This window comes from Pholis gunnellus (assembly GCF_910591455.1).
Source record: "Pholis gunnellus genome assembly, chromosome: 6".
In the NCBI taxonomy this organism is placed as follows: Eukaryota; Metazoa; Chordata; class Actinopteri; order Perciformes; family Pholidae; genus Pholis; species Pholis gunnellus.
The window spans coordinates 18,402,189-18,425,080 of record NC_136532.1 but is presented as its reverse complement, the minus strand read 5'-3'; the positions used below and the strand labels follow the sequence as shown (position 1 = coordinate 18,425,080).

The window sequence follows — 22,892 nt, the reverse complement described above, 5'->3', positions numbered from 1 at the left end:
CATGACTTCATCTGGAAAACTCAGGAAGTAGTCATTTTGTATCCTTGTTGTTAACATTGTTACAACTCTAATGGCCTTACATGCTGATATTTATCAATGCTAATACAGAAAGACATCTTTTATCTTTTATAACAGGAACTATCAGACCTCAGCTCATATATAGAATACCAACTGCAATTTAATTCAGTTGAATTTATTTGTATAGCCCAAAATCAACAGATTAGCCTCAGGGGGCTTTTCAATTTGTTCAGAACTACAAGAAGAGCATCACATTTTTGTCGCCATAATTTACATGTGATATTCTTTTATATTTTATATTTAACAATATGATCCCATTAATGAACAATAAACCCTTATATGCACAAAATTAAACACATTATACTAATGCTTCTGCCATGATACATTTAAGATAACTTCTTTTACTTCATGACTCTTTCCATAAGTCATGAACAATAACCTCCTGGTACTACGTGAGCTCAAACAAGGACCGATGACTAAACTTTCTAGCCTGGATCCACAACGTAAAGGCCCCTCTCACAGCAGTAGGAAGTGTTTCTTGAACCAAGTTTATTAATATACATTAGTTTTACATTATTAAGGTCCTTCTTGCAATCACAAAATATTTCATCATAGGCGAAACTTTGGTTTCCTTGTGTGTATTTGAAGAGTTTCTTCTCTCTTTCTTTCTTTCTGTACCTCCTTTCACGACTGAGCAAAAATGTGAAGTGATAGAGAGCCCCCATCTATTTCTTTGTTTTGGCTGGCAGCTGTTGAAATCTATTTTCAAGCCTCACTGCACACAACAGAGGATATTAAAGGTCTGTTAAAGTGAACGTTTTTTATCAACACAAAATAAATGACCCATAAAATGGTAATGGGCTTAAAAATACAGCGGAACAACTGTTCCCCATATACTATTACACTTGGGAGGGGGGCCATCCTTCAAAATAGGGCATGTTTTAATTTACACTGGCAGTGACACATAAAACTATTCAAAATGTTCCCACAAGAACCACTCACAAATGTCTTACGTAAGATTGGTCTCTCTGAATCCAAATATGGACACATTGAATCGAGTTACATTATGAATTGTGTAAATGGACACAGGATGGGAGTCTAAACAGTTGATAGAGTGTACCGAATATCATAAATGATCAAAGAGCAATCAAATATTTCAAGTGACAGCGAGATAATGTTTCAAAAATGTTTGGAACATGTTATCTGTTATTGTTCTACCTTATCAGCAAGGACGGAACAAAATTCATCTGCTTTCTGTTTGTCTATACAGGTCTGTGCTCTGTGTTCATTTTAGAAACTATGTTCCCTTCTTCTATTAGAGTTTTTCTTTCCTCTCCAGATGGCACAAGGGTCACACTTGATTGTGCTGAACACTCTCGAGCCCATCAACTTGTCACTTATCAATCACAGATAAAACTGGTGGACACACTTTAAAAAAAAAACCCAATTTCATGTCACCGTAGTGCTCAATTGTCTATAGACATTTAAGACTTATTCTCAGAAATGTTTTCCTCTTTCCTTCCGTCAAAACAACACCAGCTGAAAGAGAAATCTAAATGTGACTGACAGTAGGAGAGATTGCACAAGGGAAGACGTACAACAGCCATTCCTCGCTCAATATATTGAATAGTTGTTCATTTGAGGCACAACATCCAGTCCTGCAGTAATGTTCATCCAGTTCTTTTTCAACATTCCTGCTTTTCTCTAAAAAAAATGTGCATAGATTAATCGTCTTGAGTGACTTGACACCCATGTCTCTGTGTCAAGTAAACACCCACAGAGCCGTTGTTGTTGGTGGCAAGTCATTTCACCGTTCTGCCTCTCAGATAAACAGCTATTACTGTTCTCTCATACAGCCTCCACTTGAAACAGGAGTGTGTGGGGACAGTGTGAAGAAGCCGTTAACAATCTGTTGCACAAGCAAAAGAGGTGCAAAGAATGAGTTTAAAATAGCTCTAGGTGTTATCTGCGGAGGGATCAGGACAGAGATACTAATCGTGATGATGTTTTAGTTTGTATGGACGTCAAAAAATCATGAACACAGCAGATGCACAGAGCCTGTGTGGTTAGTTTTGGGTATGCCTGCAGTAGATTACACATCTACAAGGTTAATGATCTTTATCACACACAGAGAAGTCAGTTCATGGCTTTGCTAGAATAATGTACATATCAATTGATGTGCATCCGTTTAAAGTTACTGTGAGGAACTTTTAACTGGTTATGAAACAGTCTCAATGTATCACTGTTGCCTCTATTGGACACTGCTGGAGACCCAAGCCGTATTGCTGGGCCCACTAATCGGAAGGGAGACACGGGAGAACCAGAACCAAGACTGAACAGGGAGGACTGTCAGAACCTGCTGCAGTATAATGAGTGGTTCTCTAAAGGGACTCTGATGCTCGGAAACACAACCACTTTCATCCACAGGGACTGCCAAAATCAACACAAAAAGTTTCTTGTAGCAGCTTTAAATTCTGGCTTAGAATTCTTTCTAGATGTAGCGTAGGCATCATAGCGTTTTGGGTGACAAAATAAACTTAGTTGAAATGGGAACACATTGTGATGTGTCCTCTATAATTGTATCTTCTTCAACAAAAACACTATTCATAAGATATTTTTACCCACACACCTTCTCAGGGCTTAAAAACATAATAAAATATGTTTTTTTTTAAATGTCTCTAAACAGCCTTGTTTCTGTTTATCCACAGCTAACGACATCCACTGTAAACTCTGTACAGATTTGATTTGAAAATGTTCCCCATGTGGAAAGAAGAGCACAATATAATATATTTCACAGGCATGATACTGTATATAGACATTGTATAGCAATGACAGTTAAGCCCTATCGGAATTTTAAACATTGCACAAAGATAATATCACATTCCAACATCACAGACATATTACAGCTATTTCTCATTTGGGATATATGAAACTTGCCTCAATGTGAGAGGGCTCGGCACGATGCTCCTTCACAACAGACTAGATGATGCATCTAATGTCGCTCACTAACACATTAGGATGAAACACACCATGAGCACACATTTCAAATATCTCAATTTCCCCATTGGCCCCTGTGAGGGCGCGTGCCTGATCGCGCGTGTACATGCGTGCGTGCGCGCGTGCGAGACACGGAGATTTTATTATGTAACATGTTCCCAATCACATCTCTCCCTGCCTGAGAGTCGGAGGCATAAGGTCGCTTTAAGAGATATCTCGGCTCCTATCAGGGACCCTGGCAGGACACCTCCTACCTTTTCCTCGACCAAAAACTCTTGTTGTGTCTCACCTGATGCAAAGCGACGCTGCAAGTCCAAGAAGAAAGAAACACCTCGGTAAGAAACAATGGCTAATTGGAATTCCGTGTTAGCCTACAACTCTATTAGGGTGTACGATTATACCTAAAAGTACAAATTGCATTTTCCGGGTTTTTTTCATGACATGCTACGACAAAGCTCTAATGGCTCTAGTGTTCCAGTCTGTTTCTTTATAGCTTCTTAAAGGTGTGGTATTGTGAGTTTTATTAACCTTATCGCACGCGCTGCTGTTTTGAATGTCCTGTGCTGTCGGTGCTATAGTACCGATTCTGATGGGATCTTTAGTTTTCTTCTTACTTACTGGACAAAAGGTTAAAAGCAACGCTGTTTAGTGGACATTCAGGTGGAAATGAGTGATACGTCTCTCCCCCCCCTCCCCCCGGACAGGACAGCAGGGAGCGCGCGAGGTGGTACACTGGAGGACAGAGAGGAGTCTCCTCCACCTGTCCGGAGCCGAGAGCGTCCGCCACACTGCAGACACGCAGCTGCAGACAGACAGTGTACCCAGGAGAGCTGCAGAGACAGAGGGTAGGGTGCACATACAGTAAACCTCTCTCACACCTTTCATCCCTTCATGCGTTTGTCAGCCGCCGGTGGGTGATGATGATGTGATCATTTTTGCATGAACAATCCAGACTTGTGCATCATGTCAAAGTGGTTTAGTGAAGTGACTGAATGATGTGAAGGACGGATTGAATATCTTATTTACGATCTACAAACATCTCCATTTGGAGACAAATCGCATGACCTCAAATGTCTGTTTTGGTTTTTCTGCAGTCCATTTTTTGGCTCGTAACCTGCAAATATTCTGTATAATTCACAGTGAGTTTCATGTCAAATATTATTAATGCCTTTAGTAAATGTCCTTACTTTGGACTATCCTTAGCAGACACAACATACAGCGATGCATCACTGTAAGTGTCCAAATTCTACCATAAATAACCAGCATCAAGGCTGCAGCATGGATATGATATGTGCAAATGAATTAAAGTGGTATTTGCCGTACTTTTTTTAAGAATACTCTGGCTTTGTTTGTAACCACCACAGATGCAGCAGCACATTACAATAGGACATTTCTACTTATCATAGAGACAGCCACACAGAATTAATGTCCTACCTGTCAACATTTTTCATCATTAAGGAGTGCTCAATTAAAACTGATAAATCCTTTGAATCCTGTAGATTTAATTCTGTTTGCATTCACAGTTTTTCACTGTGCTGCGTGCACATAAATATGCATGTGGACTAGTCAGATGTCCTTAGTCTTGGTGTAACAGGATTTCATTTCTTTTCTGTTTCCAGTACATTAGTTTGTGGACGATCTTAAGGGCCGCGTGTGCTTTCGAATCTGAGAAGCTATTGTGTGAATGCTCAGTGACAATGAGAGGTGTCTGTTCCTTTATGGACAGAAACAGAATAAATTCCCGCTATCAAAAGGGGAGAAAACAGTGAGAGGGAGTGATTGTCTCAGATGGAGCAGTAATCATCACGTTATTATGATGGAAATTTAAATCAGCAAAGCTATTATAGCGATGCCACGGAGTCTCGATCTGTGCTGTCTTCTGCCATCAGCGCATAATTTCCTCTTGTAGCCAGTCCTTGAGGAGATAGTAAATCAGCCTCATGATATCTCCATAGAAATGTTAATTATTTCCCTCATATATCTCTATTTTTGTTACACTGAATCCACTGTAAAGGTTCAACTGCACCACTGAACACACCAAAAAGACTCTTTTGAGCACTGTGGTTATAAAACCCGTCCTGTTTCTGCCACATGTATTATTTTAAAAGAACCAAGTTAGGGTTCATTTATTTTCATGCTGCATTTTTATCGGAGCTACATTATATTTCAGTGATAAACAACCTCTTAATGTATCAAGAGTTCATATATTTACAAATAAACTTTGGTTAATCATTTAATCTTCTCTCTTTTTTTTTCAGGCAGCAAATGAAGACTGTTGTTAAGAACGCCAAAGATTCAGAATCAGGCAAAGCTGTAAGAGAATGCAAATGTTATTCATGAAGTAATTACACCAGGTGTGACACATCAAATTAGTATAATTAGTCCCCGGCCTTTGAAGCGAGCCCAGGAAAACCACCATGGAGCTGCAGCACAACACCAATCACAACCACGCCTTGTGGAAAGAGATACCGTGGGATTTCACCGAGGACTGCTCGCTCTCTGTAAGTGGCACCACCTTTCTCATCATTGCGTACAGTACAGTTATGGCAGTGGGTCTCATCGGGAACTCTTGCCTGGTGTTTGTCATCACACGGCACAAGGAGATGCGCAACGTCACCAACATCTTCATCGCCAACCTGTCCTGTTCCGACATCCTCATGTGCATCGTATGCCTGCCGGTCACTATTATCTACACACTGATGGACCGCTGGATCCTAGGAGAAGTCCTCTGTAAGCTCACGCCCTTCGTCCAGTGTATATCAGTCACTGTCTCCATCTTCTCCCTCGTCCTCATCGCCATGGAGCGCTACCAGCTCATTGTCCACCCGACTGGATGGAAGCCCATGGTGGGCCAGTCTTACTTGGCCGTGGTTGTCACCTGGATCGTGGCCTGCCTAATCTCGGTGCCTTTCCTCTCGTACAGCGTGCTCACCTTGCCCTTCCAGAACCTCAGCATGCCCTTCCCACTCAATGACCACCTCTTTTGTATGGAGCGGTGGCCATCGGTTCAAGAACGACGAGCTTACACCACCTTCCTGCTCATCTTCCAGTACTTCCTTCCTCTCGCCCTCATCATGCTCTGCTACCTGCACATCTACCTGCGCCTCAGGAGGAGGAAGGACATGGTGGAGCGCGGCAGGAACACCACTCAGAAGAAAAACAAAGGCGCCACGAGGATCAACGCCATGTTAATCTCCATAGTGGTGGCATTCGCCCTCTCCTGGCTCCCTCTCAATGTCTTCAACACAGTGTTTGACTGGAACCACGAGGCCATCCCTACCTGTGGCCACGACGTCATCTTCTCATTCTGCCACCTCACGGCCATGGCCTCCACCTGCGTCAACCCCATCATCTATGGTTTCCTCAACAGCAACTTCCAGAAACAGCTCAAGTCCACCCTGTTGCGCTGTCGCTGCTGGGGGGTGACCGAGCGGTACGAGAGCGTCCCGCTCTCCACTGTCAGCACAGAGGTCACCAAGGGGTCTATCTTGAGCAATGGATCTATCAGCAACAATACCTAGATCCAAGCTTTTTTTCGGTGAAAGACAAAGAGACTACTTGGGCCTCTTCAGCCCTCATTGTGTCATCCTTTGGAGCTTTTCTTGCTTCGTTGCATCCAAAAGTAAGGTTGACATTTGCAAAGTTATAAACCTTACAACAGCAGTCCATAGAGAGATGACTGAAGACACTTAACCAGCATGGCACGATGCCCTCGAATCAGTATGAGCTCACATGTAAGAGGAAATAGATAACAACAAATTAAGGGTGCAAAGGTTGGACAAGTTTAAGTATTGTAGGGCGACTGAGCACCTTTGCAACTGTAGTCTGTATAGTTCATGCTGTGGGCACATACGAATGAAGAGACAGCATTTCATTTGGTATACATCTGTCATGTTTTTATTTCTTAAGCACTGATATCTACTCAGATTGTCACGTTTCAATGAATATCAGCCGTTTGTGGTTCGCTTTTCACACTTTTACCTGCTTTAAATGTGAGCAATGGAAGGACAATTCTATCAATAGGGTTTGGGCTTTTCAATTTTGCTGTTTTATATTATCCGTATTGATGAAAATATTAAGTAAACTGTGATGTGTTAATGATTATTGCCTGAGTAGCTTATGACATAACTGAAAGAGAGAACATTAGCGCATTAAATGTGTCTCAAGGCGTTCACTGAGACGATTTACTAGCATCATCTTAATGCATTTATTATTACCTAAAATCACCACAAACGATGAAATGATCTTTTACAGAGAACCTTGGCTCGAGCCATAAACATTCCATGCCGTCAGCCAAGGTCTGCGCTCTAGTGTATTGTGAGCCTGGGATGTTTTTATGTCATAAAATGTGCCACTCAACAACCATATATCAACAACCATATATCAAGTGCCATAAAACAAAATAAAACCGGCAGTAAAGGACTTTGTCAGAGCGGGGTTCTTCCGCTGTATATAACATTGCTAAATACATGTTTGGCCTGTAAACGATGTGACAGTTATAGTTTATGGTGTGGTGGGGAATAAAGAGCACTGTGTAGCATAGCAGATATCTCCTTGGAAACCTGTTGTAAGTTTGTGGTATTGAACTGAATTAAAACATTTACTATCATCTTTAATGATAACGTCTATTTTGTAATATTTTGTTTCGATGAGTCACAATTTTGACTGTTTGAACGACATATTCCTGTTCAACACAGAATGGATTTTTCCCATTCTCAGTTTTTACCAGATTATTGATCATTATTATTGACACAAATGGTTCACTGAGACCAGGCATTTCCACTATAGGAAACAGTGCGGAGTGTGGGATCCTAATTTCCCAGAGACCATGTGCATACAAGTGAGTCAATCAACTTTTGTCAACGTGGTGTACAGGGAAAATATATACAGTTAATTTAGCAACATGTTTGTTTCTCTCCGAGGTCAAATTCAGTGTGCTGCCTCTGTGTGCATTATTCAGGGGGACGTCTGAGATCACAACACATTTTAGATGTGCTTGTAGTGTTGAATAAATCAGTGTTGTGTTTGGTGCCTTCGATTTTATACTGCATGGTGAGGGTAAAAAGACTGAAGGAGAGATCAGTGGGAATTGTGCTAAATATTCATGCGGTGGGGAACGCCTGTTAACAGTTGTACTTTAATCTTTCTCAAAGAAGAAGAACATCCCCTGAGAGGAAAGGAGAGGGTAAGACTGTTTCATAATAACGTCAGGAGGTCAAGTGTAGCATGTTTTTTCACCTTACAGGAAGCCAAACCTGTTTTTCACTCTTGACAGCGTTTCACACAACGTTCTAAACTGTTATACAAGGGCAATGTAGCCCAGAAGAGAGCTCTCAGAGGTCCTTGTCGGCATCATTGACAGTGTGCTCCCTCCGCTGTCTTTTCTAGTGCTGACCTTTAAAGACTGTCAATCTCCTCTCCTTCCCTATATTTTCTTCCTCTCACCTGTCTTTCCTTTGAAAACACCACAGAATGAAGTAGCAGTGTTCATTTTGTTTGGATGAAAGGACCCAAGATGCCGGAGGTGCTGATGTACTCCAGCAACACGTGACAATGAGTGGAACTTAAAAGGTGCCTTTTTACATTGTTACCTCAGTAACTGCCAAAGGGCTATGGGCCCGCTGCGGCGCTATGAAATGAAGCTCAGTTGAAGACAGGCTCTTAATGAGTCCACGGGGCCAGATTCTCCTTGTCAGTGGAGCAATTCCAGAAAGATTAGAATCTTGGCTCTGCGTTTTCATTTAGAGAGATTCTCATAAGCAATCTCTCTAGATCACAGGAACAACATGAACTACATAGCTGGTGAGAGATTTCCTCAAGCTGTTGTTTTGAGCATTTAAATTTCTTCTGTCAAATTTCTTTTTTTTTGCCTGCCTTGCTACCGTAATAAGAGGGCATAATAACTCCAGTTCTGCCTCGTTCCCATATTAACAGTGATAATAATTTCTTGCAATTTCTTCTGTTGCTTCATCAAAAGAAAGCCCTTCCCTGATGTGTGAGTCTTTCTCACACTGGCGAAGATCAAAATGTTCTAGATGTAGAGAGTGTTCACTTGAGCTACATTGGAATGTGAATCTGCAGGCTCCATGCTGAGCTGAGAAATTCTATGTATATAATGCATCACGGATTCACAAAAGGATTTTTCTGTTGAAAATCTTGTAAGCGATGATGTCAGACAAAATCACTGGCTTTGTGCACCTCCGATCACCTTGTGAGAAGGAACTAATCCTTTTGTTCTGGCAGATGAAAAGGTCACAGGAAGTTGGGCTGCTGCCTCGGGAATCATAATCATGGTATTATGCTAACATCTGTAGGACGCATTGAAACTGACAGGTAGCTCATCTAAGGGTCAAACTTTTAGATCAGCTCAGTCGATACTTCCCTTTTCTCTTAAATTTAATTGCCCTCAAGGCTTGGACCCGGGACTTCCTCATTCATTAGATATGGGAGGGTTTATATCAGGGAGCCTTTCCTGTTTTCACCTTTTTATTACTGTATGTTTGGCATTACTGTTATGTCAGACCTGAGGTATACACACGTAATCCTCCGAGATTAATTCAAGGTAAAACAGTCCTGTGGGTCTGCGCTTTTGGGATAAATCTAGAAATCTTGATTGTATACTCAATTTAGTCTGTTTCTTCTGTAGTATTAGTAACACACACACCAACACTCACACAGTTTTGTCTTGCATAACACAAGCAGACTTGACAGCCAGGAATAGAAACCACCTAATTGGTGTCAGCCAGTTTTTCCTGAGAATTGGTTTTGGGGTTGCATGCATCTGCAGTCTTCACAGAACGAAAAATAGGACTAACACATATGCATAGATAGATAGGTACAATAGACAAACAAAGACATTCTTACAACTCTATAATCTAGTCCTGACAATTTAGGATCTGGCCTCTGCGTCTGACCTTCCATTTTCTTTGACCAGAAGAAAAGAGGTAGACCACAGCCTGCTTTAGTTGCCTGGTTACAGCTTCCTAAGGGGTTTCAATGGGTTTCCTTCAAGCTGACACACAGCACTAAGCTATTAAGGGCATTTTATTAAACACCTACAGAGGGCTACGCCAGGCTGAGGCGGTTCTTGCGGAACCACCTCAGTTTGATTTTTCTCTCACTTGAAAAGAAGGATGACAAAGAAAGTGAGACATAACATTTTTTGCAGGGTAATGCACATACAGTACCTGCCTTTTTGACTTGAACTGGCTCATCAAGGTGGTAGAATTGTGAGCAGTCACTGTAAAGTAAAGACATTATGACTTGCCATGTAATAACTGCCCATAATGTAGTAACTTAAATGTAATATAAGCTCATATTGTAATAATTAGTGCATAATGTATAAAAACCATGACCGCAAAACATAATAACGGTTTTGCGCATAGTATAATAAGTGAATGCATTATGAGAAAATCATTACATTATAAACTGAGCAAAACTATTGTTGAATAGTGGAATAACTGCACGCGTGGATTTATAAAGAGAAGTGTGCACGTTGGTGGTGGGGCCCTATTTATTCATATATGCCATTTATTAAATAGAGCAGAGCTAGCGCACTAGCAATTATTTTAACCCTGCCTCCGTGACGCTTGGTTTCCAGCTCATTCACATAAAGGAAGAAAGAAAAAATAAGTCTAGATTTGGCAATAAGTGCATTTTAAAACTTTTAGGACATTGGGCTATTTAAGTGTTCTTGCATTGATTGATTTAAAAATGTCCTCTAGTCCAGTTGCTTTAAATTGAGGACTTCACTTGGGTCATAAAACTGAAAGGCTTATATGCTTCAAGAACACAAGGGAGTACTGAATTTATTACATTATTCAACTTCTTTTTTACATGATGCAAAATGTAATGATTTCATCATAATGTTATAACTTTTAGCATAATGCACAGAACTGTTATTACGTTGTGCACTCATGTTTTTCTCACCGTATGTGCTGATTATTACATACTGAGCTTTTATTAAATTGAAATTCTTACATTATGCAGTTACTATGAGTTGCTACCTGCAGAAAAAGCTGTAGGTGTCATTTATGACCCGACTGTATTCCATTTAGGTGTGACAGGGCATCTTTACTTTGCATGCTGATTCAATGGTAATCATAAACACTGGAAACAGCTGTGTGGAGATTTAAAAAAAAATCCCCCTACCAGCACCTCTAAAGCTCACTTATTAACAAGCACAGCGGCCTCTTTCTCATTTGTTTAAGATAAAAAAAAACGTAGGTGTAAAAGTGTGAGCTTTAGAGGTGCTAGGCTGTGGAAGATTTAGTTTTCTACTCATAATTATCATGCAGACAAGGGAGTAAAGGAAAGAGAGGATCGATAGGCCTATAACACTCTCGCTCTTAGCTTAACATAAATAACCAAATAAGCATATTTCCCAAAACGCTGAGCTATTCCTTTATCGTAATTAGCGTTTCCTGCTATGACAAGTCAAAATATCTGCTGTTAAAAATCCTTATTGTTGTTTCATCCACAAGTTTAGGGACTAGAGGCTCTGCAAGAATTAAACGCACAACATTTATTTAGACTCCACTGCTGACCTGCTTCACCCATGGGATTATGGCCGATGTTCCCTTCTATTAGTTCAATCTGTTGCAGACTGGTCTCATAGGACTAATTAGAAGTAACCTGGTGGACCTCACAGCTGTGAAAGTAGCCTTGAAGCTCAGCAGGGTCTGTAGGCCTGCATGTCTCCAACAGGTGTTTTATTAATATAGTTTGAAAAAATCAAATGCCCCACTGCTCCTGTCTGAATATATTTTTTAATAACCCAAGTTAGGGCTACTTTGATGTTCCACTTTTAAAAAAAATGTAAATAACTTTCCCCGCAAGTAATGCTTCTGATATGATGTGTGTGATTTAAACATGGAGGGTAGCTGAGCACTCAGAGTTATTGTCCACAATGGTACAAGTACCAATCATCGAGACCATCGAGATCAGTTGATCTTAAGTAAATATTGTGTGTCCTGCTGTGCTATTGACTTTCACTTATTACTCCCTTATCAATTCACTTTCAATAAAGGACAATACTTGACCCATATGGTGTCAGGTGTATGCTTAACAAAAGTAGCTAAAACCCACGGAAGTAATTTCTGTTGTGTGTGTGTGTGTGTGTGTGTGTCTGCTGAGTAACAGCAGAGTGACAAATAGATTGAACTACTTTAAAAAAAACACTTTCCATTGGAGATAAGAGCGTGACCTCGCCATACGCTTGTCAGCAGGATATTAAAGGCTGTTGTATCAGCGTCAAATCTCCATGATGGATGAACTTCGATTATTCATTCAGTTTGTTTAGATTCCATACGCTACTGGCAAACACACACCCACACACACACACACATGTGTTGCCAGGTCAAATCATTTTAATGTTGCTTAACCAACTGTGAAAAGCACTTTTATAATCCAAAGGAGATTGTAGCGTGTACGTGAAACAAGCCAAGCAGGCAATGAGCTATTACAATACAATAAATTGGTTTCAGACACACGACCTCATGGTGAACAAACACAATAAAGTGCAGTAAATTACAATAAGTATTGGCAGGATCTGATCCAGCCTTATGGAAAATACAGTAGATGAAGTTTCAGCAGCAGTCGGAGAGATTGTGTAGATTTGGATTTTTTATGGTACATTATTTTATGAATCAGAGAGGCAATAAAACACAGTAATGAACAAGTAGAAACGTTCAAGGATGCAGTCTCATGTTGTTTTCTGGTGCCATCTGGTGGCGGGACACTGAGTCCTTGACCTGATCACTTCACCTAAAAGTTTTGCAAAAAGAAAAACAAATTCAGAACTTTCAGTATCTTTGTCTGTTCTGTTGACCAGGTCAATTTGACAGAATTTTTAAAAATAGCAGACATTTTGACGTAAATGACAGAATCACTGGTTCACTGGCACGGCTTGCTGGGACAGCAATGAGCCATGATGATGAGCCATCGTTAACGGAATTTGTTTCCCCTGGGCTTTTTCTACAAGTCAAAATGTCTGCTGTGAAAAATGTCCTCTGTTGCCACGTAAATGTTTTTCCCTCCACCTCTCCTAAATCTGTAAGTAAACACATTTACACCTGTTGGGTCAGTGTTGCACATGACCAGTGGTGGAAGAAGTATTCTGATCCTTAACTTAGGTAAAAGTACCGTTATGCTATAAACGGTAAATGCTATAAAAGTAAAAGTAATTTATTCAAAATCATATTTAGGTTAAGTAAAGTACAGAAGTATTGTTAGCAAAATGAACTTAAAGTATCAAAGAAAAAGTACTCATTCTGCAGAAAATTGGCCCCTTGATTGATATATATCACATCAATAAGCCACATTTTAATCGTGTAGTTTGTCGAGGTGAAGCTGATTATTTTAGTCTAGTGGTTCTTAACCTAAGGGTCCGGCCCTCTCAAAAGGGTCACAAGATAAATCTGAGGGGTCGTGAGATGATTAATGTGGCAGGAAATAAGATTGTCAAATCATATTTTAGTAGCTTTTGTGAGTTGACATACATTTAACTGACTGTGTTAAATAGATTATGATATTATTTCATATAGATCACAGGCCACTGAATTGAACCGACTCCTTAGCAAATATTGTATCATCCAAGTAATCAATATAATATAATATCGTGGTGAAACTAGTGATTTTATTAGAGGAGTCATAAGCCAAAAAGGTTGGTTTAATCTATAACATTGCATAACATGCATTATATTTTCCAAGCTTATTACTTGTCAGTTTTAATTGAAAATCTTATTCTGAAGGTAACTAGTTACAATACCAAATAAATGTAGTATGGTAAAAAGTACAATATTTTCCCATTTTAAATGTTGTGGAGTAAAAGTATAAAGTAGCATAAAATGACAATACAAGACCAACTACCTCAAAATTGTACTACTGTAGTTAATAGTGCAGTACTGTATGTGCTGTGGCCACACAGTAGCATGTTCTGATTATCTTTTCACACCAAACAGCCTGGAACAAGAACTCCTCAAGGGAAGGTTGACTAGGACATCAGGTGCACAGCAAACCAGAGATTATACTGGATCATTATGGCAGAATGAATGACAATTAAGACAAGGCTATCCTGCAGCTGCCTGAAAAAGAAAGCCAGTGTATTGTGTATTTTATTACCTCATCAGCTCTGCTCTGCAATGACCCCTTTTGTCAAATATTGAAAACATTTTGTTGATAGAGTGAATTACTTTACAAAACAGAAAGAATGTATCAAATGTCGAATTTCAGAATGTTAACGTTTCATATTTATTGAATCCTCATAACAAATGCTGCAGTATAAATCATATTGATACAGTTACAATTTGACGTTATTTATTTGAAACAGAGAAGACTTCAGTGCCTTCTTTCTGTGAGGCACGGGGCTGAACACGAAGCTGAGGGAGAAGAACAGGTGAAGGTGGAGAGGTAAAGGAAGGACGATGGAGAGAGGATGAATAAGGGTGGGAGAGTGGATGTGTAAAGGAAGAAATGTGAAGAAAGGGGAGTGGGAGGTACAACATTTAAACTAAAGAAGGGTAAAGATGTAAACTACAATAGTCGAGGCACAAGAAGTGCAGATGGATGAACGGTGAAGAAGAGGAAGAGTGAATGGGTAAATGATAGAAGATAAAGCAGGGGAGGGCAGATGGGAAACAAAAGAAGCATAGAAAGGATGCAAAATAAAGGAGAATGTCTGATATGTTAAGGATATGAATAAATGAGGAAGTGTGAAGGAGGGAGATGAAGAAAAAGAGGAGGGAGGTAACAACAAATCGTATCTTTCTCTACCTCTTCACTCATCATCTCCTTGTCTTCCTTCTTCCTTCTTTGTTTACTCCCTCCTCTTTAACTTCATCTCCCTCCTTCACACAGGTTGAGATGAAGAGGAGAGAGGTAACAAAAAATCGTATCTCATGCTTCCTGTTGTAGCCAGTCAAGTGGTTGCGTTATCGTCCTTCCCCTCACTGTCGGCCTTTGTTTTCTGTCTGAGGCTCCAGGATCTCCTTTTCTGCTTCTGCTCCGTCAGGTGTCTGACCTCCTAAACTGTGTGAGCTGCAACTCTTCCCACCCTAAGAGTGGAGACACAGGAGAATCAAGGAGATGACAATCAAAAATAATCATTACTTGTATTTAAAGGTCCTGTATGAATTTAAAATATGATTTACCAGCAGGCAGAATGGTCCCTGTCACTGTTTAATGATGGTATAGTGTTGGACTTTTATTTCTGAAACATCAACATGTAGCATGCAGCAATTTAATGTTCTTGCTGGTCAAGTTTTAACTACTATATATACCGTGGGTAGTTTCATGTACTGTACAATGCTAATTTTGTTAAACTATGGTGCATTTCTCCTTAAAAAAACAATGAATTAATCTCATAAAAACCAGTAGCAATTGCAATAAAAGGTGCAAAGACCTGATTGGAACCAATATTAATTTTTCCAACACAAACTTGTTACAGTGAAATCAACTTTAAGGAAATGTTGATCTGTTTTAGGATTCCCCGAGGAGATAGATGTCTTAAAATTAAGTTATTGTATGTTAATCAATTAACAGATACCTCGGTGTGTTATTGAGTTGTAAGCAGGTACTGACACAGACTGACTGCCTGGACAAGAAATAATATCATAATATCTTGAACTTGGACACATATAATGTTTAAAAAAATCACATGGCTTTAAGAAAAAGAAAAAGACTTTACAACATGTTTGCAATAATATGGTTTACCTTATCATTAGCATTGTCTCTTCTCCATGTCAGCTGAACACAGATATTGTAGAGTCTGAAAAACCAGATGGCGGCAGTTTGTTGGTTGTGAACTTCCACTGAAGTGTTTCTCCCTCAAGGCTCCGTGTCAAAGTGAGTGATCTGTGTGGAAGCCGAGTCCTGTATCGGTGAGCGGCTCCAGAATGGAACATTGCTTTAAAAAAAGGCTGTAAACAGTCATCAGAGGATGAAATCAAACTGTACTGCTGTTTGAAGCAGAGGGAACAAGTGACTGTTTAGCAAGTCAACAGTAAAATCTCATCTCTCCAGTCAAGACAGACACGTCCCAAAGAGTTTTAGCTTTGAAAGCTTTCTCAGACACATGTGTGTTTTTCTCATAAAAGTTACCCGTTTCTCAGTTTGTGTACTCAGGCGAACAAAATAGTCCCTTCTTTTTGAAATATTTCTCCATCTCTGTTCTTCACCGCAACCGCTCCCGCGCATCATTTAATACATCTTACATTAACAAGATCATGATTGAGCTACCTACTGCCACCCACTGGCATGAAGAGTATTTAATTACTTATGCAGCCACTGTATTGCAGGCTCAGATGCTCAACAATGGCAAATTATTTGCGGCAACTAAATATTTTTTTGTTTTGCACCAATCAAGTGAAATTGGACATTTTCCCACGGTACACCTGAGGATTACTGGTGTGCAGCGGAACAGTGGTTTAAAGTCACTGTGGGGGATTGCACAAAGGTCTCTCACCCATAACTTGATGTTACTGGTGTATTCACAAGCTCTTCAACCATGCATGAACAATGACTTGCCTATATTGCCATCAAACAGTGCAAACACCCCAAAGCCTCACCTTCACTTCTTTAAAAGCAAAAGGTCCAGCAGCCCAAGTTTCAAACTGGTTTGTGATATAAAAAACATGTCACCCGTATAACAATCTTGTCATTTGAGAAAACTGACAAAATGTTCTTAATAGAAACACAAAACTAATGATGTCCCCCTAAATAATCTTCAAAGGCATTAAAATGCGCTCTGGTATTCCTGCTTACTAGCAGTTATATTGACAAAAACATGCTGTGCATACGGCCGTCCAACATCCTGAATTTAACACCAAATTAATTTATGAGACATTTAGAGGTAGAGCAGAAGCCTGATAGTAAAGTAAAGGAGTGTAGCTTGCATTTGTGATTTGGAAATATACAATGCAACACCCACAACAATGGTGATATGCTTATATAATATTTATTGTAGAATCAAACAATCATCATTTTTAGTATGTGATGTGTCCATCTTCCCTGTCATTGGCACTGCCCTAAAAGAGAACAAGAGATTAATCCTGTTAGAATAAATTCAAACTTTATCAGAAACATAAGGTGATAGATAATGATTGATGAAATAAACAGAATTACAAATGAGCAAAACTTACAAGAAATCCTTTCGATCTGTAGATTTTGGCAATATGTGATTCCTCTGCACAACCCAAAAAACTGCAGGGTGTGTCCACGTGTGGCAACGCCTGAACTAGCTGTTGAAGAAAGAAAACATCACAATGAACATGTGCAAAGGGATAAAAAACGAACAAGGGGCACTCAATGTTGAGGAAACGTGTGAGTAGCCATGAGACTACATAATAACATAATAACTACATAAGCCTCACATAGTTCAGTGTGTCTGAAAGGCTGTCCAGATCCCTCTTCCCTCCGGGGTTCAGTCCATACGACCAGTGCTGACAGCCGCCCTGTGGCAGTATTGCCCCCACGAGTAGCAGACACAAGGCCAAGGTTTTTGGAGCCATTCTGGTGGGGGGGAAAGACTGCACATATTGTATAAGCATACTATGTTTTTAACATGTACTTTTAGTTTAACCCCCAAACACTGTCATAGTTTCTTACCTTCTGTTCACGAGGCAAGCAGGCTCCTCTTGTCTGCTGTCCTTTGAGAATCCTGCTGCACACTTCATTCCAAGGTTTATATAAGCCTATTCCCTTCCTGTTAGCACGTAACTTCACTACAGGGGGTCACAAAGTGGGATTAAGTAACACTTATTGGCGACTTCCAGAGCTACATGGGACCGACCATTTTCAGCTATTTCCTGTCGGGCCCTTTTATGACACATTTTGAACGTACAAAACACTAGCTCATCCAAAACTGAGACACAATAAATGATTAAAAAAAAAAATATCAGAGGACAGTTTTTTCTTCTTCTTCATAGCAGTTTATTTATAACAGTCATTGATGGAAATATATTTCCACGGTCGAGTGCAATAATCATAGACAGTGAGACCTACACCACTCTCTGTCTTAAACACAAGCCAACCATTGCCCCATATTGCATTCAGTGAGATGTATTAAAATAAATAACCATAGCTCTTCCATAGAGTTTCACGCTCACGGTGAAACACACAATATGATTGCCTTCATCATTCATCCTTACAGGCTGAGTACCTCCTATTGAATTGAGTGAATAGTATTGCATCAGAGCAGCTTTGAGCTACAGCTTGAGAAGCTTCCCCAGTCAAAGACAAGTTCAGCTCTTCACACATGCAAAGTGACATCCTTGACAGCCTACTCGAATAATATGCATTTTTCTTTTTTTTTGGAAGTTTGGATTTACATTAAGATTACAAGCACCAAACATTTTTTGGTGAAAAGGTATAACATGTATACAAGTTAACATACACTTGTGCAAATAAGTTCAAAGCATGATTAAGTGATACAAATCGATACATGGAGCATGTTTCCAGGCGAACCCACTTTGACAACATCGACGTGTGAACACGCGGCGTTCTGTTAAAGCACACCGAGTCTTCTCCGAATGGGAAACTGAAGAACAACGAGTGTCATACGTAAACATTACAATAAGCAGTCAAATGCATGCAATGGTCGATCGCTCGCACACCGGATTAAAAAAAGAGGTAGAATCACAGAACGCAAGACAAGGGAAAGCTTTTTAAGAAACAATATTGGAGAGTAGGAAAGAAGAAACCTCACAGCTGTAAATAATGTATTGCATACCCAAGCTGTGTTTAAAAACTAGCCTGACGCATAGTTTCACGGTGCACCAACAGCACTCTTAGTCTTTTAGACTGTGCTATTGTTAAGGCTTTGGCTTGCATTGCTTCCTTTGTAATACGTTGAATCCAGCAAAATTAGGGTACAGACAGAATATATTGCGACACAGTTATTGGTAAGTGACACCTTCTACTTCTGCCACAGCAGCATTCAGTGAAGCTCAGCGCTCTGAACTCGACTGCGCACAGATAATGTGATTTTGACTCCCATTAACACGTCAAGTAATATGAAGTGAATATAAATGATGTTGAACATTAAAAGGAGTATAGTCGTTGGATTGCATCCAGACACATCTAAATACACAAGGAACATTATTTTTGTTTTGGTGATATATGCAGCTGAACATTTATAAACATCCTACCGTACAAACATGTATAGACAACCCTGAATAAATTCTAGTGCAAAGATATTTAAAGCTAACATAATATAGGAGGAATGCCAGGGATGTGCATATAACTACCTGTGCTGCAGGTAAAGAGTGAGAGTAGGGGAATATACTAGAGGAGAGGTTGGAGGAAAGAGCAATAAAGAAGCCAGCTGTGGCCTCACACTGGACACTGGTGTGTGTCTGTGTGTGTGCTGAGTTATCTGACACTCTGTGACATGTGCAGAGGGGTCAGCATCTCTTCAAAAATGGCTCCTTTTACATTGGACCCTCTCAGGTTGGCTTCTTGCAGATCGCAGCCGGACAAGTCACAGTTCTGCAAAAAGGCAGTAAAACAGGAGGTTTAAATGGGTCTGACAAACCTGCAATGTAACCGGAGAACTGTATATGTATTATAAATATTTTACAGGAGCATTGGGTGACGATTATTTAGTGTATATCCCATATTTCCCAAAGGGTAAATTCACATTTTTAGATTGCTTGTTTTGTCCAACCAACAGCGTAAGAACGAAAGCCTTTGTGCTACACTCTAGTCCTCAAAAAGGCTTGTGTGAACTCTCATTATTTATGGTCAACATGTTATGTTATCTCACAGGAAAAAGAATCAGTGAAGCCTTCTGATTTAATATATAAATGTATTATCACATGCTCACTTCAGGTTCAAAAAGCTAGTCTTCTACAAATCAATCTGATATCTACTCCAACACTTTCATTTACTTGCAATATCAGCCTGAAACGTAAAAACCTAATGCAGAAAAAAAGACTGAAATCAAGATTTAACTGCTTGTTTATTTTCCTTTTCGGTCCTAGAAAGTTGCTGTAAATAAGATTACCAGCTGAGTCAACGTGAGTGTTTTCAGGGATAATCCCGTCTGACGGCCGAACTCACCTCGAGATCGGTCCCTGCTAAAGTGGCTCCCCGCAGGTTGCAGTTCTTCAGCTTTGCATTTTTCAGAGTGGCCACACGCAGGTTGATGCCGGTCATTTGGCTTCCTTCCATCTCAACTCCTTTCAGGTTAGCACCTGATTATAAAAGCATTTGGTTAAAACACGACTACATATACGTTTAACTGTTCCGCAATTTGTTTAAGAGTTGTGCTGGATTACCTTCCAGGTTGGCCTTCAGTCCAGATGGATCTTCAAAATTGCATCCTTTGAGAGAAGCTCCCTCTGCATTGGAACAGAGCATCTTCACCCCTTGTAAGTTAGCCCCCTTCAACAGACAACACAAGATCCAAAGCGTTCATAATGTTAGTAGAAGTGAATATTGAGTTACGCCTTAGAAGTAATGTATGTTAAGTTACCAGAGTGAGGAAGAAACAGTCTGCTTATTGTTCTTTTAATGAGGTGAATGTGAGAGTAGGTGTTTAAGAACAGAAGGGCCCTTCCTCCATACAACTGAGGGGGCATTAGGTGTGATGTTGCTAAAACCAAACTGTTCACCAGCAGGAAGGACAAAAAAATATATAAAATATCACGAAAATGACACAGAATAAGAAAAAGTTTGCTTCCGCACAGTGAGATTTTTGAGAACATTCTGCACTTAGTCTGCCGATGCTGTATGCGCACATGGATCGTTCAGTGCTGCCAAGAAAAGAGCTTTCAGACTCACATCCAGGTTGGCTCCAGACAGATCTGCCCGCTCCAGATTGGAACAGCACAGGTTGGCATGTGTCAGGTTGCAGCGGCTGAGATTAGCCATCTTGAAATTGATGTAGCGCAAATCCAGTCGGGACAGATCCGCACCACTGAAATTAAGACCCTAAAAAAAAAAACAGTTGAGAGCGACGGCGTCAAATGTTGACTGGATACGGTGAAATGACGGGGTGAATGAAAACGTTTTGATTGAACTGTACCTGACAGCGAAGCTCTGACTTGGTGGGGGTTGCCAGAAGAAAGCGAACAAACTCCTTGCGGGAAATGGGAGAGTGGTCCTCTGGTGGCTGTGTGTTCTGTTTGAAAAAGGAAGTCACGACGCATTCAAGGGAGTGATCCAAATTAAAACTATTTACCTTCCACGCTTCATATTACCTTGATTGCTACTTCCAGCTGTTCGGCAAGCTGCTCAATTCCAAAGAAGCGAGCCTCCTCGAGGACACCTGGAAGACATTCACCACAAATATTATCAGGAAATTGAATTTAATAACCCCGGTAGACTCCGTCATCTAGGGTTCGTCAGAAAGCTTACCTCGTATATTTATGCCTTCGTTGATAATGAGCTGACCGTGTCTCAAGTAGTTGAGGATGGGCTCAAAGTATTCGGGGCTGCGGTCGATCAGGTAAGCCCCATGCTCGTCTTGCGTGTTCCCCCACACATCTGGAGCAAACACGGACAGAACACGTCTGAGAGGATGCCTCGTATTCAACAAAAAGGAAATGCCGGCTGATTAGCCATAACTTACCTTTCTCTCCAAACATATGAGCAAGCATACTCTCTGGCTCCTTGCTGACCAAGGTGCTCCTGAACACAAAACAGACGCATTCAACAAAGAAAAGGCAACAAAAAACAAACAAATATAAATGCACACTGTAGTATAGCAATCAGAAGTGTGTTTATTAATAGTAAAAACAGCATAAACAACAAAGATACCTGGTGGTGGTGAAGGGACGACCACCAATATTAAGGGTCAGCCAGTCGGTGTGTGCTCCATGATGATCAGATGTGACTTTGGGTTCATTTTGAGGGTCTGCGATATAACAAAAGAGAAGAAGAAGAAGACACTTGAGTGTCAGAGGCCATATTCAACTTGACAGTGGATGAGACTCCTGCAGACATGTCACAGCACTCACCAACAAATGGATCTCCTTCTGACACATACAGCACGTCGTCATCTCTGTTATAGAAACAGACACAGATTAAGTTGGTGTGCTCACACTGCACTCACGCTACATTTTAATCATGATGAGCTCACCTTATAAGGGCAATGTCATCTATGAGACCACCCTTTCCATTGTATACAGAGGCAGCTTTGATTCCTAACTTGCTGCTTGCTACGGATAGTAAGTCGGACAAGGTCCCGTATACTGCTACAACCTAGAAGAGAAATGTTTACAAAAATCAGTGGGTTGTTAGGGAGTCTGAAGCGAAATGGGTGACTCAGTGTTGATGCGTAGCAGGTAGGTTACAGTGTGAGATTAGCGTTCGTCACGAGCTGGGATGACACACGTATGTTCAGTCACTCTGCGGCCCAAGCACTGACGTAAACAGTTTACAGAGTTGATACCAACCTTGCCATTTTTAGACGTCCCGTTAACAAACAGGGTAACTCTTCTCATTCTTTAGGCGCTTTGGTCACGTTTGCCGATTCAACCTGGCTAACGTTAGCTAGCTGCATCAGACAACAACACGAGACAGAAGATGCCTTCAAAAGTTGTCGGAAAAACAGGAATAGTAACGTTCAATTCTCCCAAGTTCGGTTCGTGTTGGTTATGGCTTGAATTTTAATATCGCACCCTCTCAGCCTCATTTACAGATACAGTTTTCAAGTATTTATTATCAGCGTATCACATACCTTAATGTGTACTAGGGCATCAAACGGAACAATTATGAACACAATTGATGAGTAGCTTTTTGGTGATATATAAAAAATTTAAAATATCTTTTGCACCAGTGTAATAATTCGCTTTTCGTTATTACTATGCTGCCACGGTACAAAGTAAGGCTATGTACCGACCCTCTGGGACGCAAACCGGGATAAGACCTCGATA

At 40.4% G+C, this 22,892-nt stretch overlaps 2 protein-coding genes across 2 annotated transcripts; one reads left to right on the top strand and one right to left on the bottom strand.

Moving 5' to 3' along the window:
* The first annotated feature begins 3,230 nt into the window (after positions 1-3,230).
* On the top strand, positions 3,231-6,564 carry npy8br (neuropeptide Y receptor Y8b). The gene is made up of 3 exons (XM_079161988.1): positions 3,231-3,350; positions 3,720-3,860; positions 5,274-6,564. The coding sequence occupies exon 3, from the start codon at positions 5,433-5,435 to the stop codon at positions 6,534-6,536; it is 1,104 nt and encodes a 367-aa protein (XP_079018114.1). The 5' UTR covers positions 3,231-3,350; positions 3,720-3,860; positions 5,274-5,432; the 3' UTR covers positions 6,537-6,564.
* An 11,373-nt stretch (positions 6,565-17,937) lies between these two features.
* On the bottom strand, positions 17,938-22,542 carry kctd9a (potassium channel tetramerization domain containing 9a). Its single transcript, XM_079161946.1, has 12 exons — positions 22,413-22,542; positions 22,097-22,218; positions 21,975-22,018; positions 21,775-21,871; positions 21,587-21,645; positions 21,373-21,501; positions 21,216-21,283; positions 21,041-21,136; positions 20,797-20,946; positions 20,292-20,397; positions 20,074-20,207; positions 17,938-19,500 (listed from the first exon to the last, which is right to left on the bottom strand). Exons 1-12 carry the CDS (start codon positions 22,458-22,460, stop codon positions 19,384-19,386), a joined length of 1,170 nt encoding a protein of 389 aa, XP_079018072.1. The 5' UTR covers positions 22,461-22,542; the 3' UTR covers positions 17,938-19,383.
* Positions 22,543-22,892: the final 350 nt, after the last annotated feature.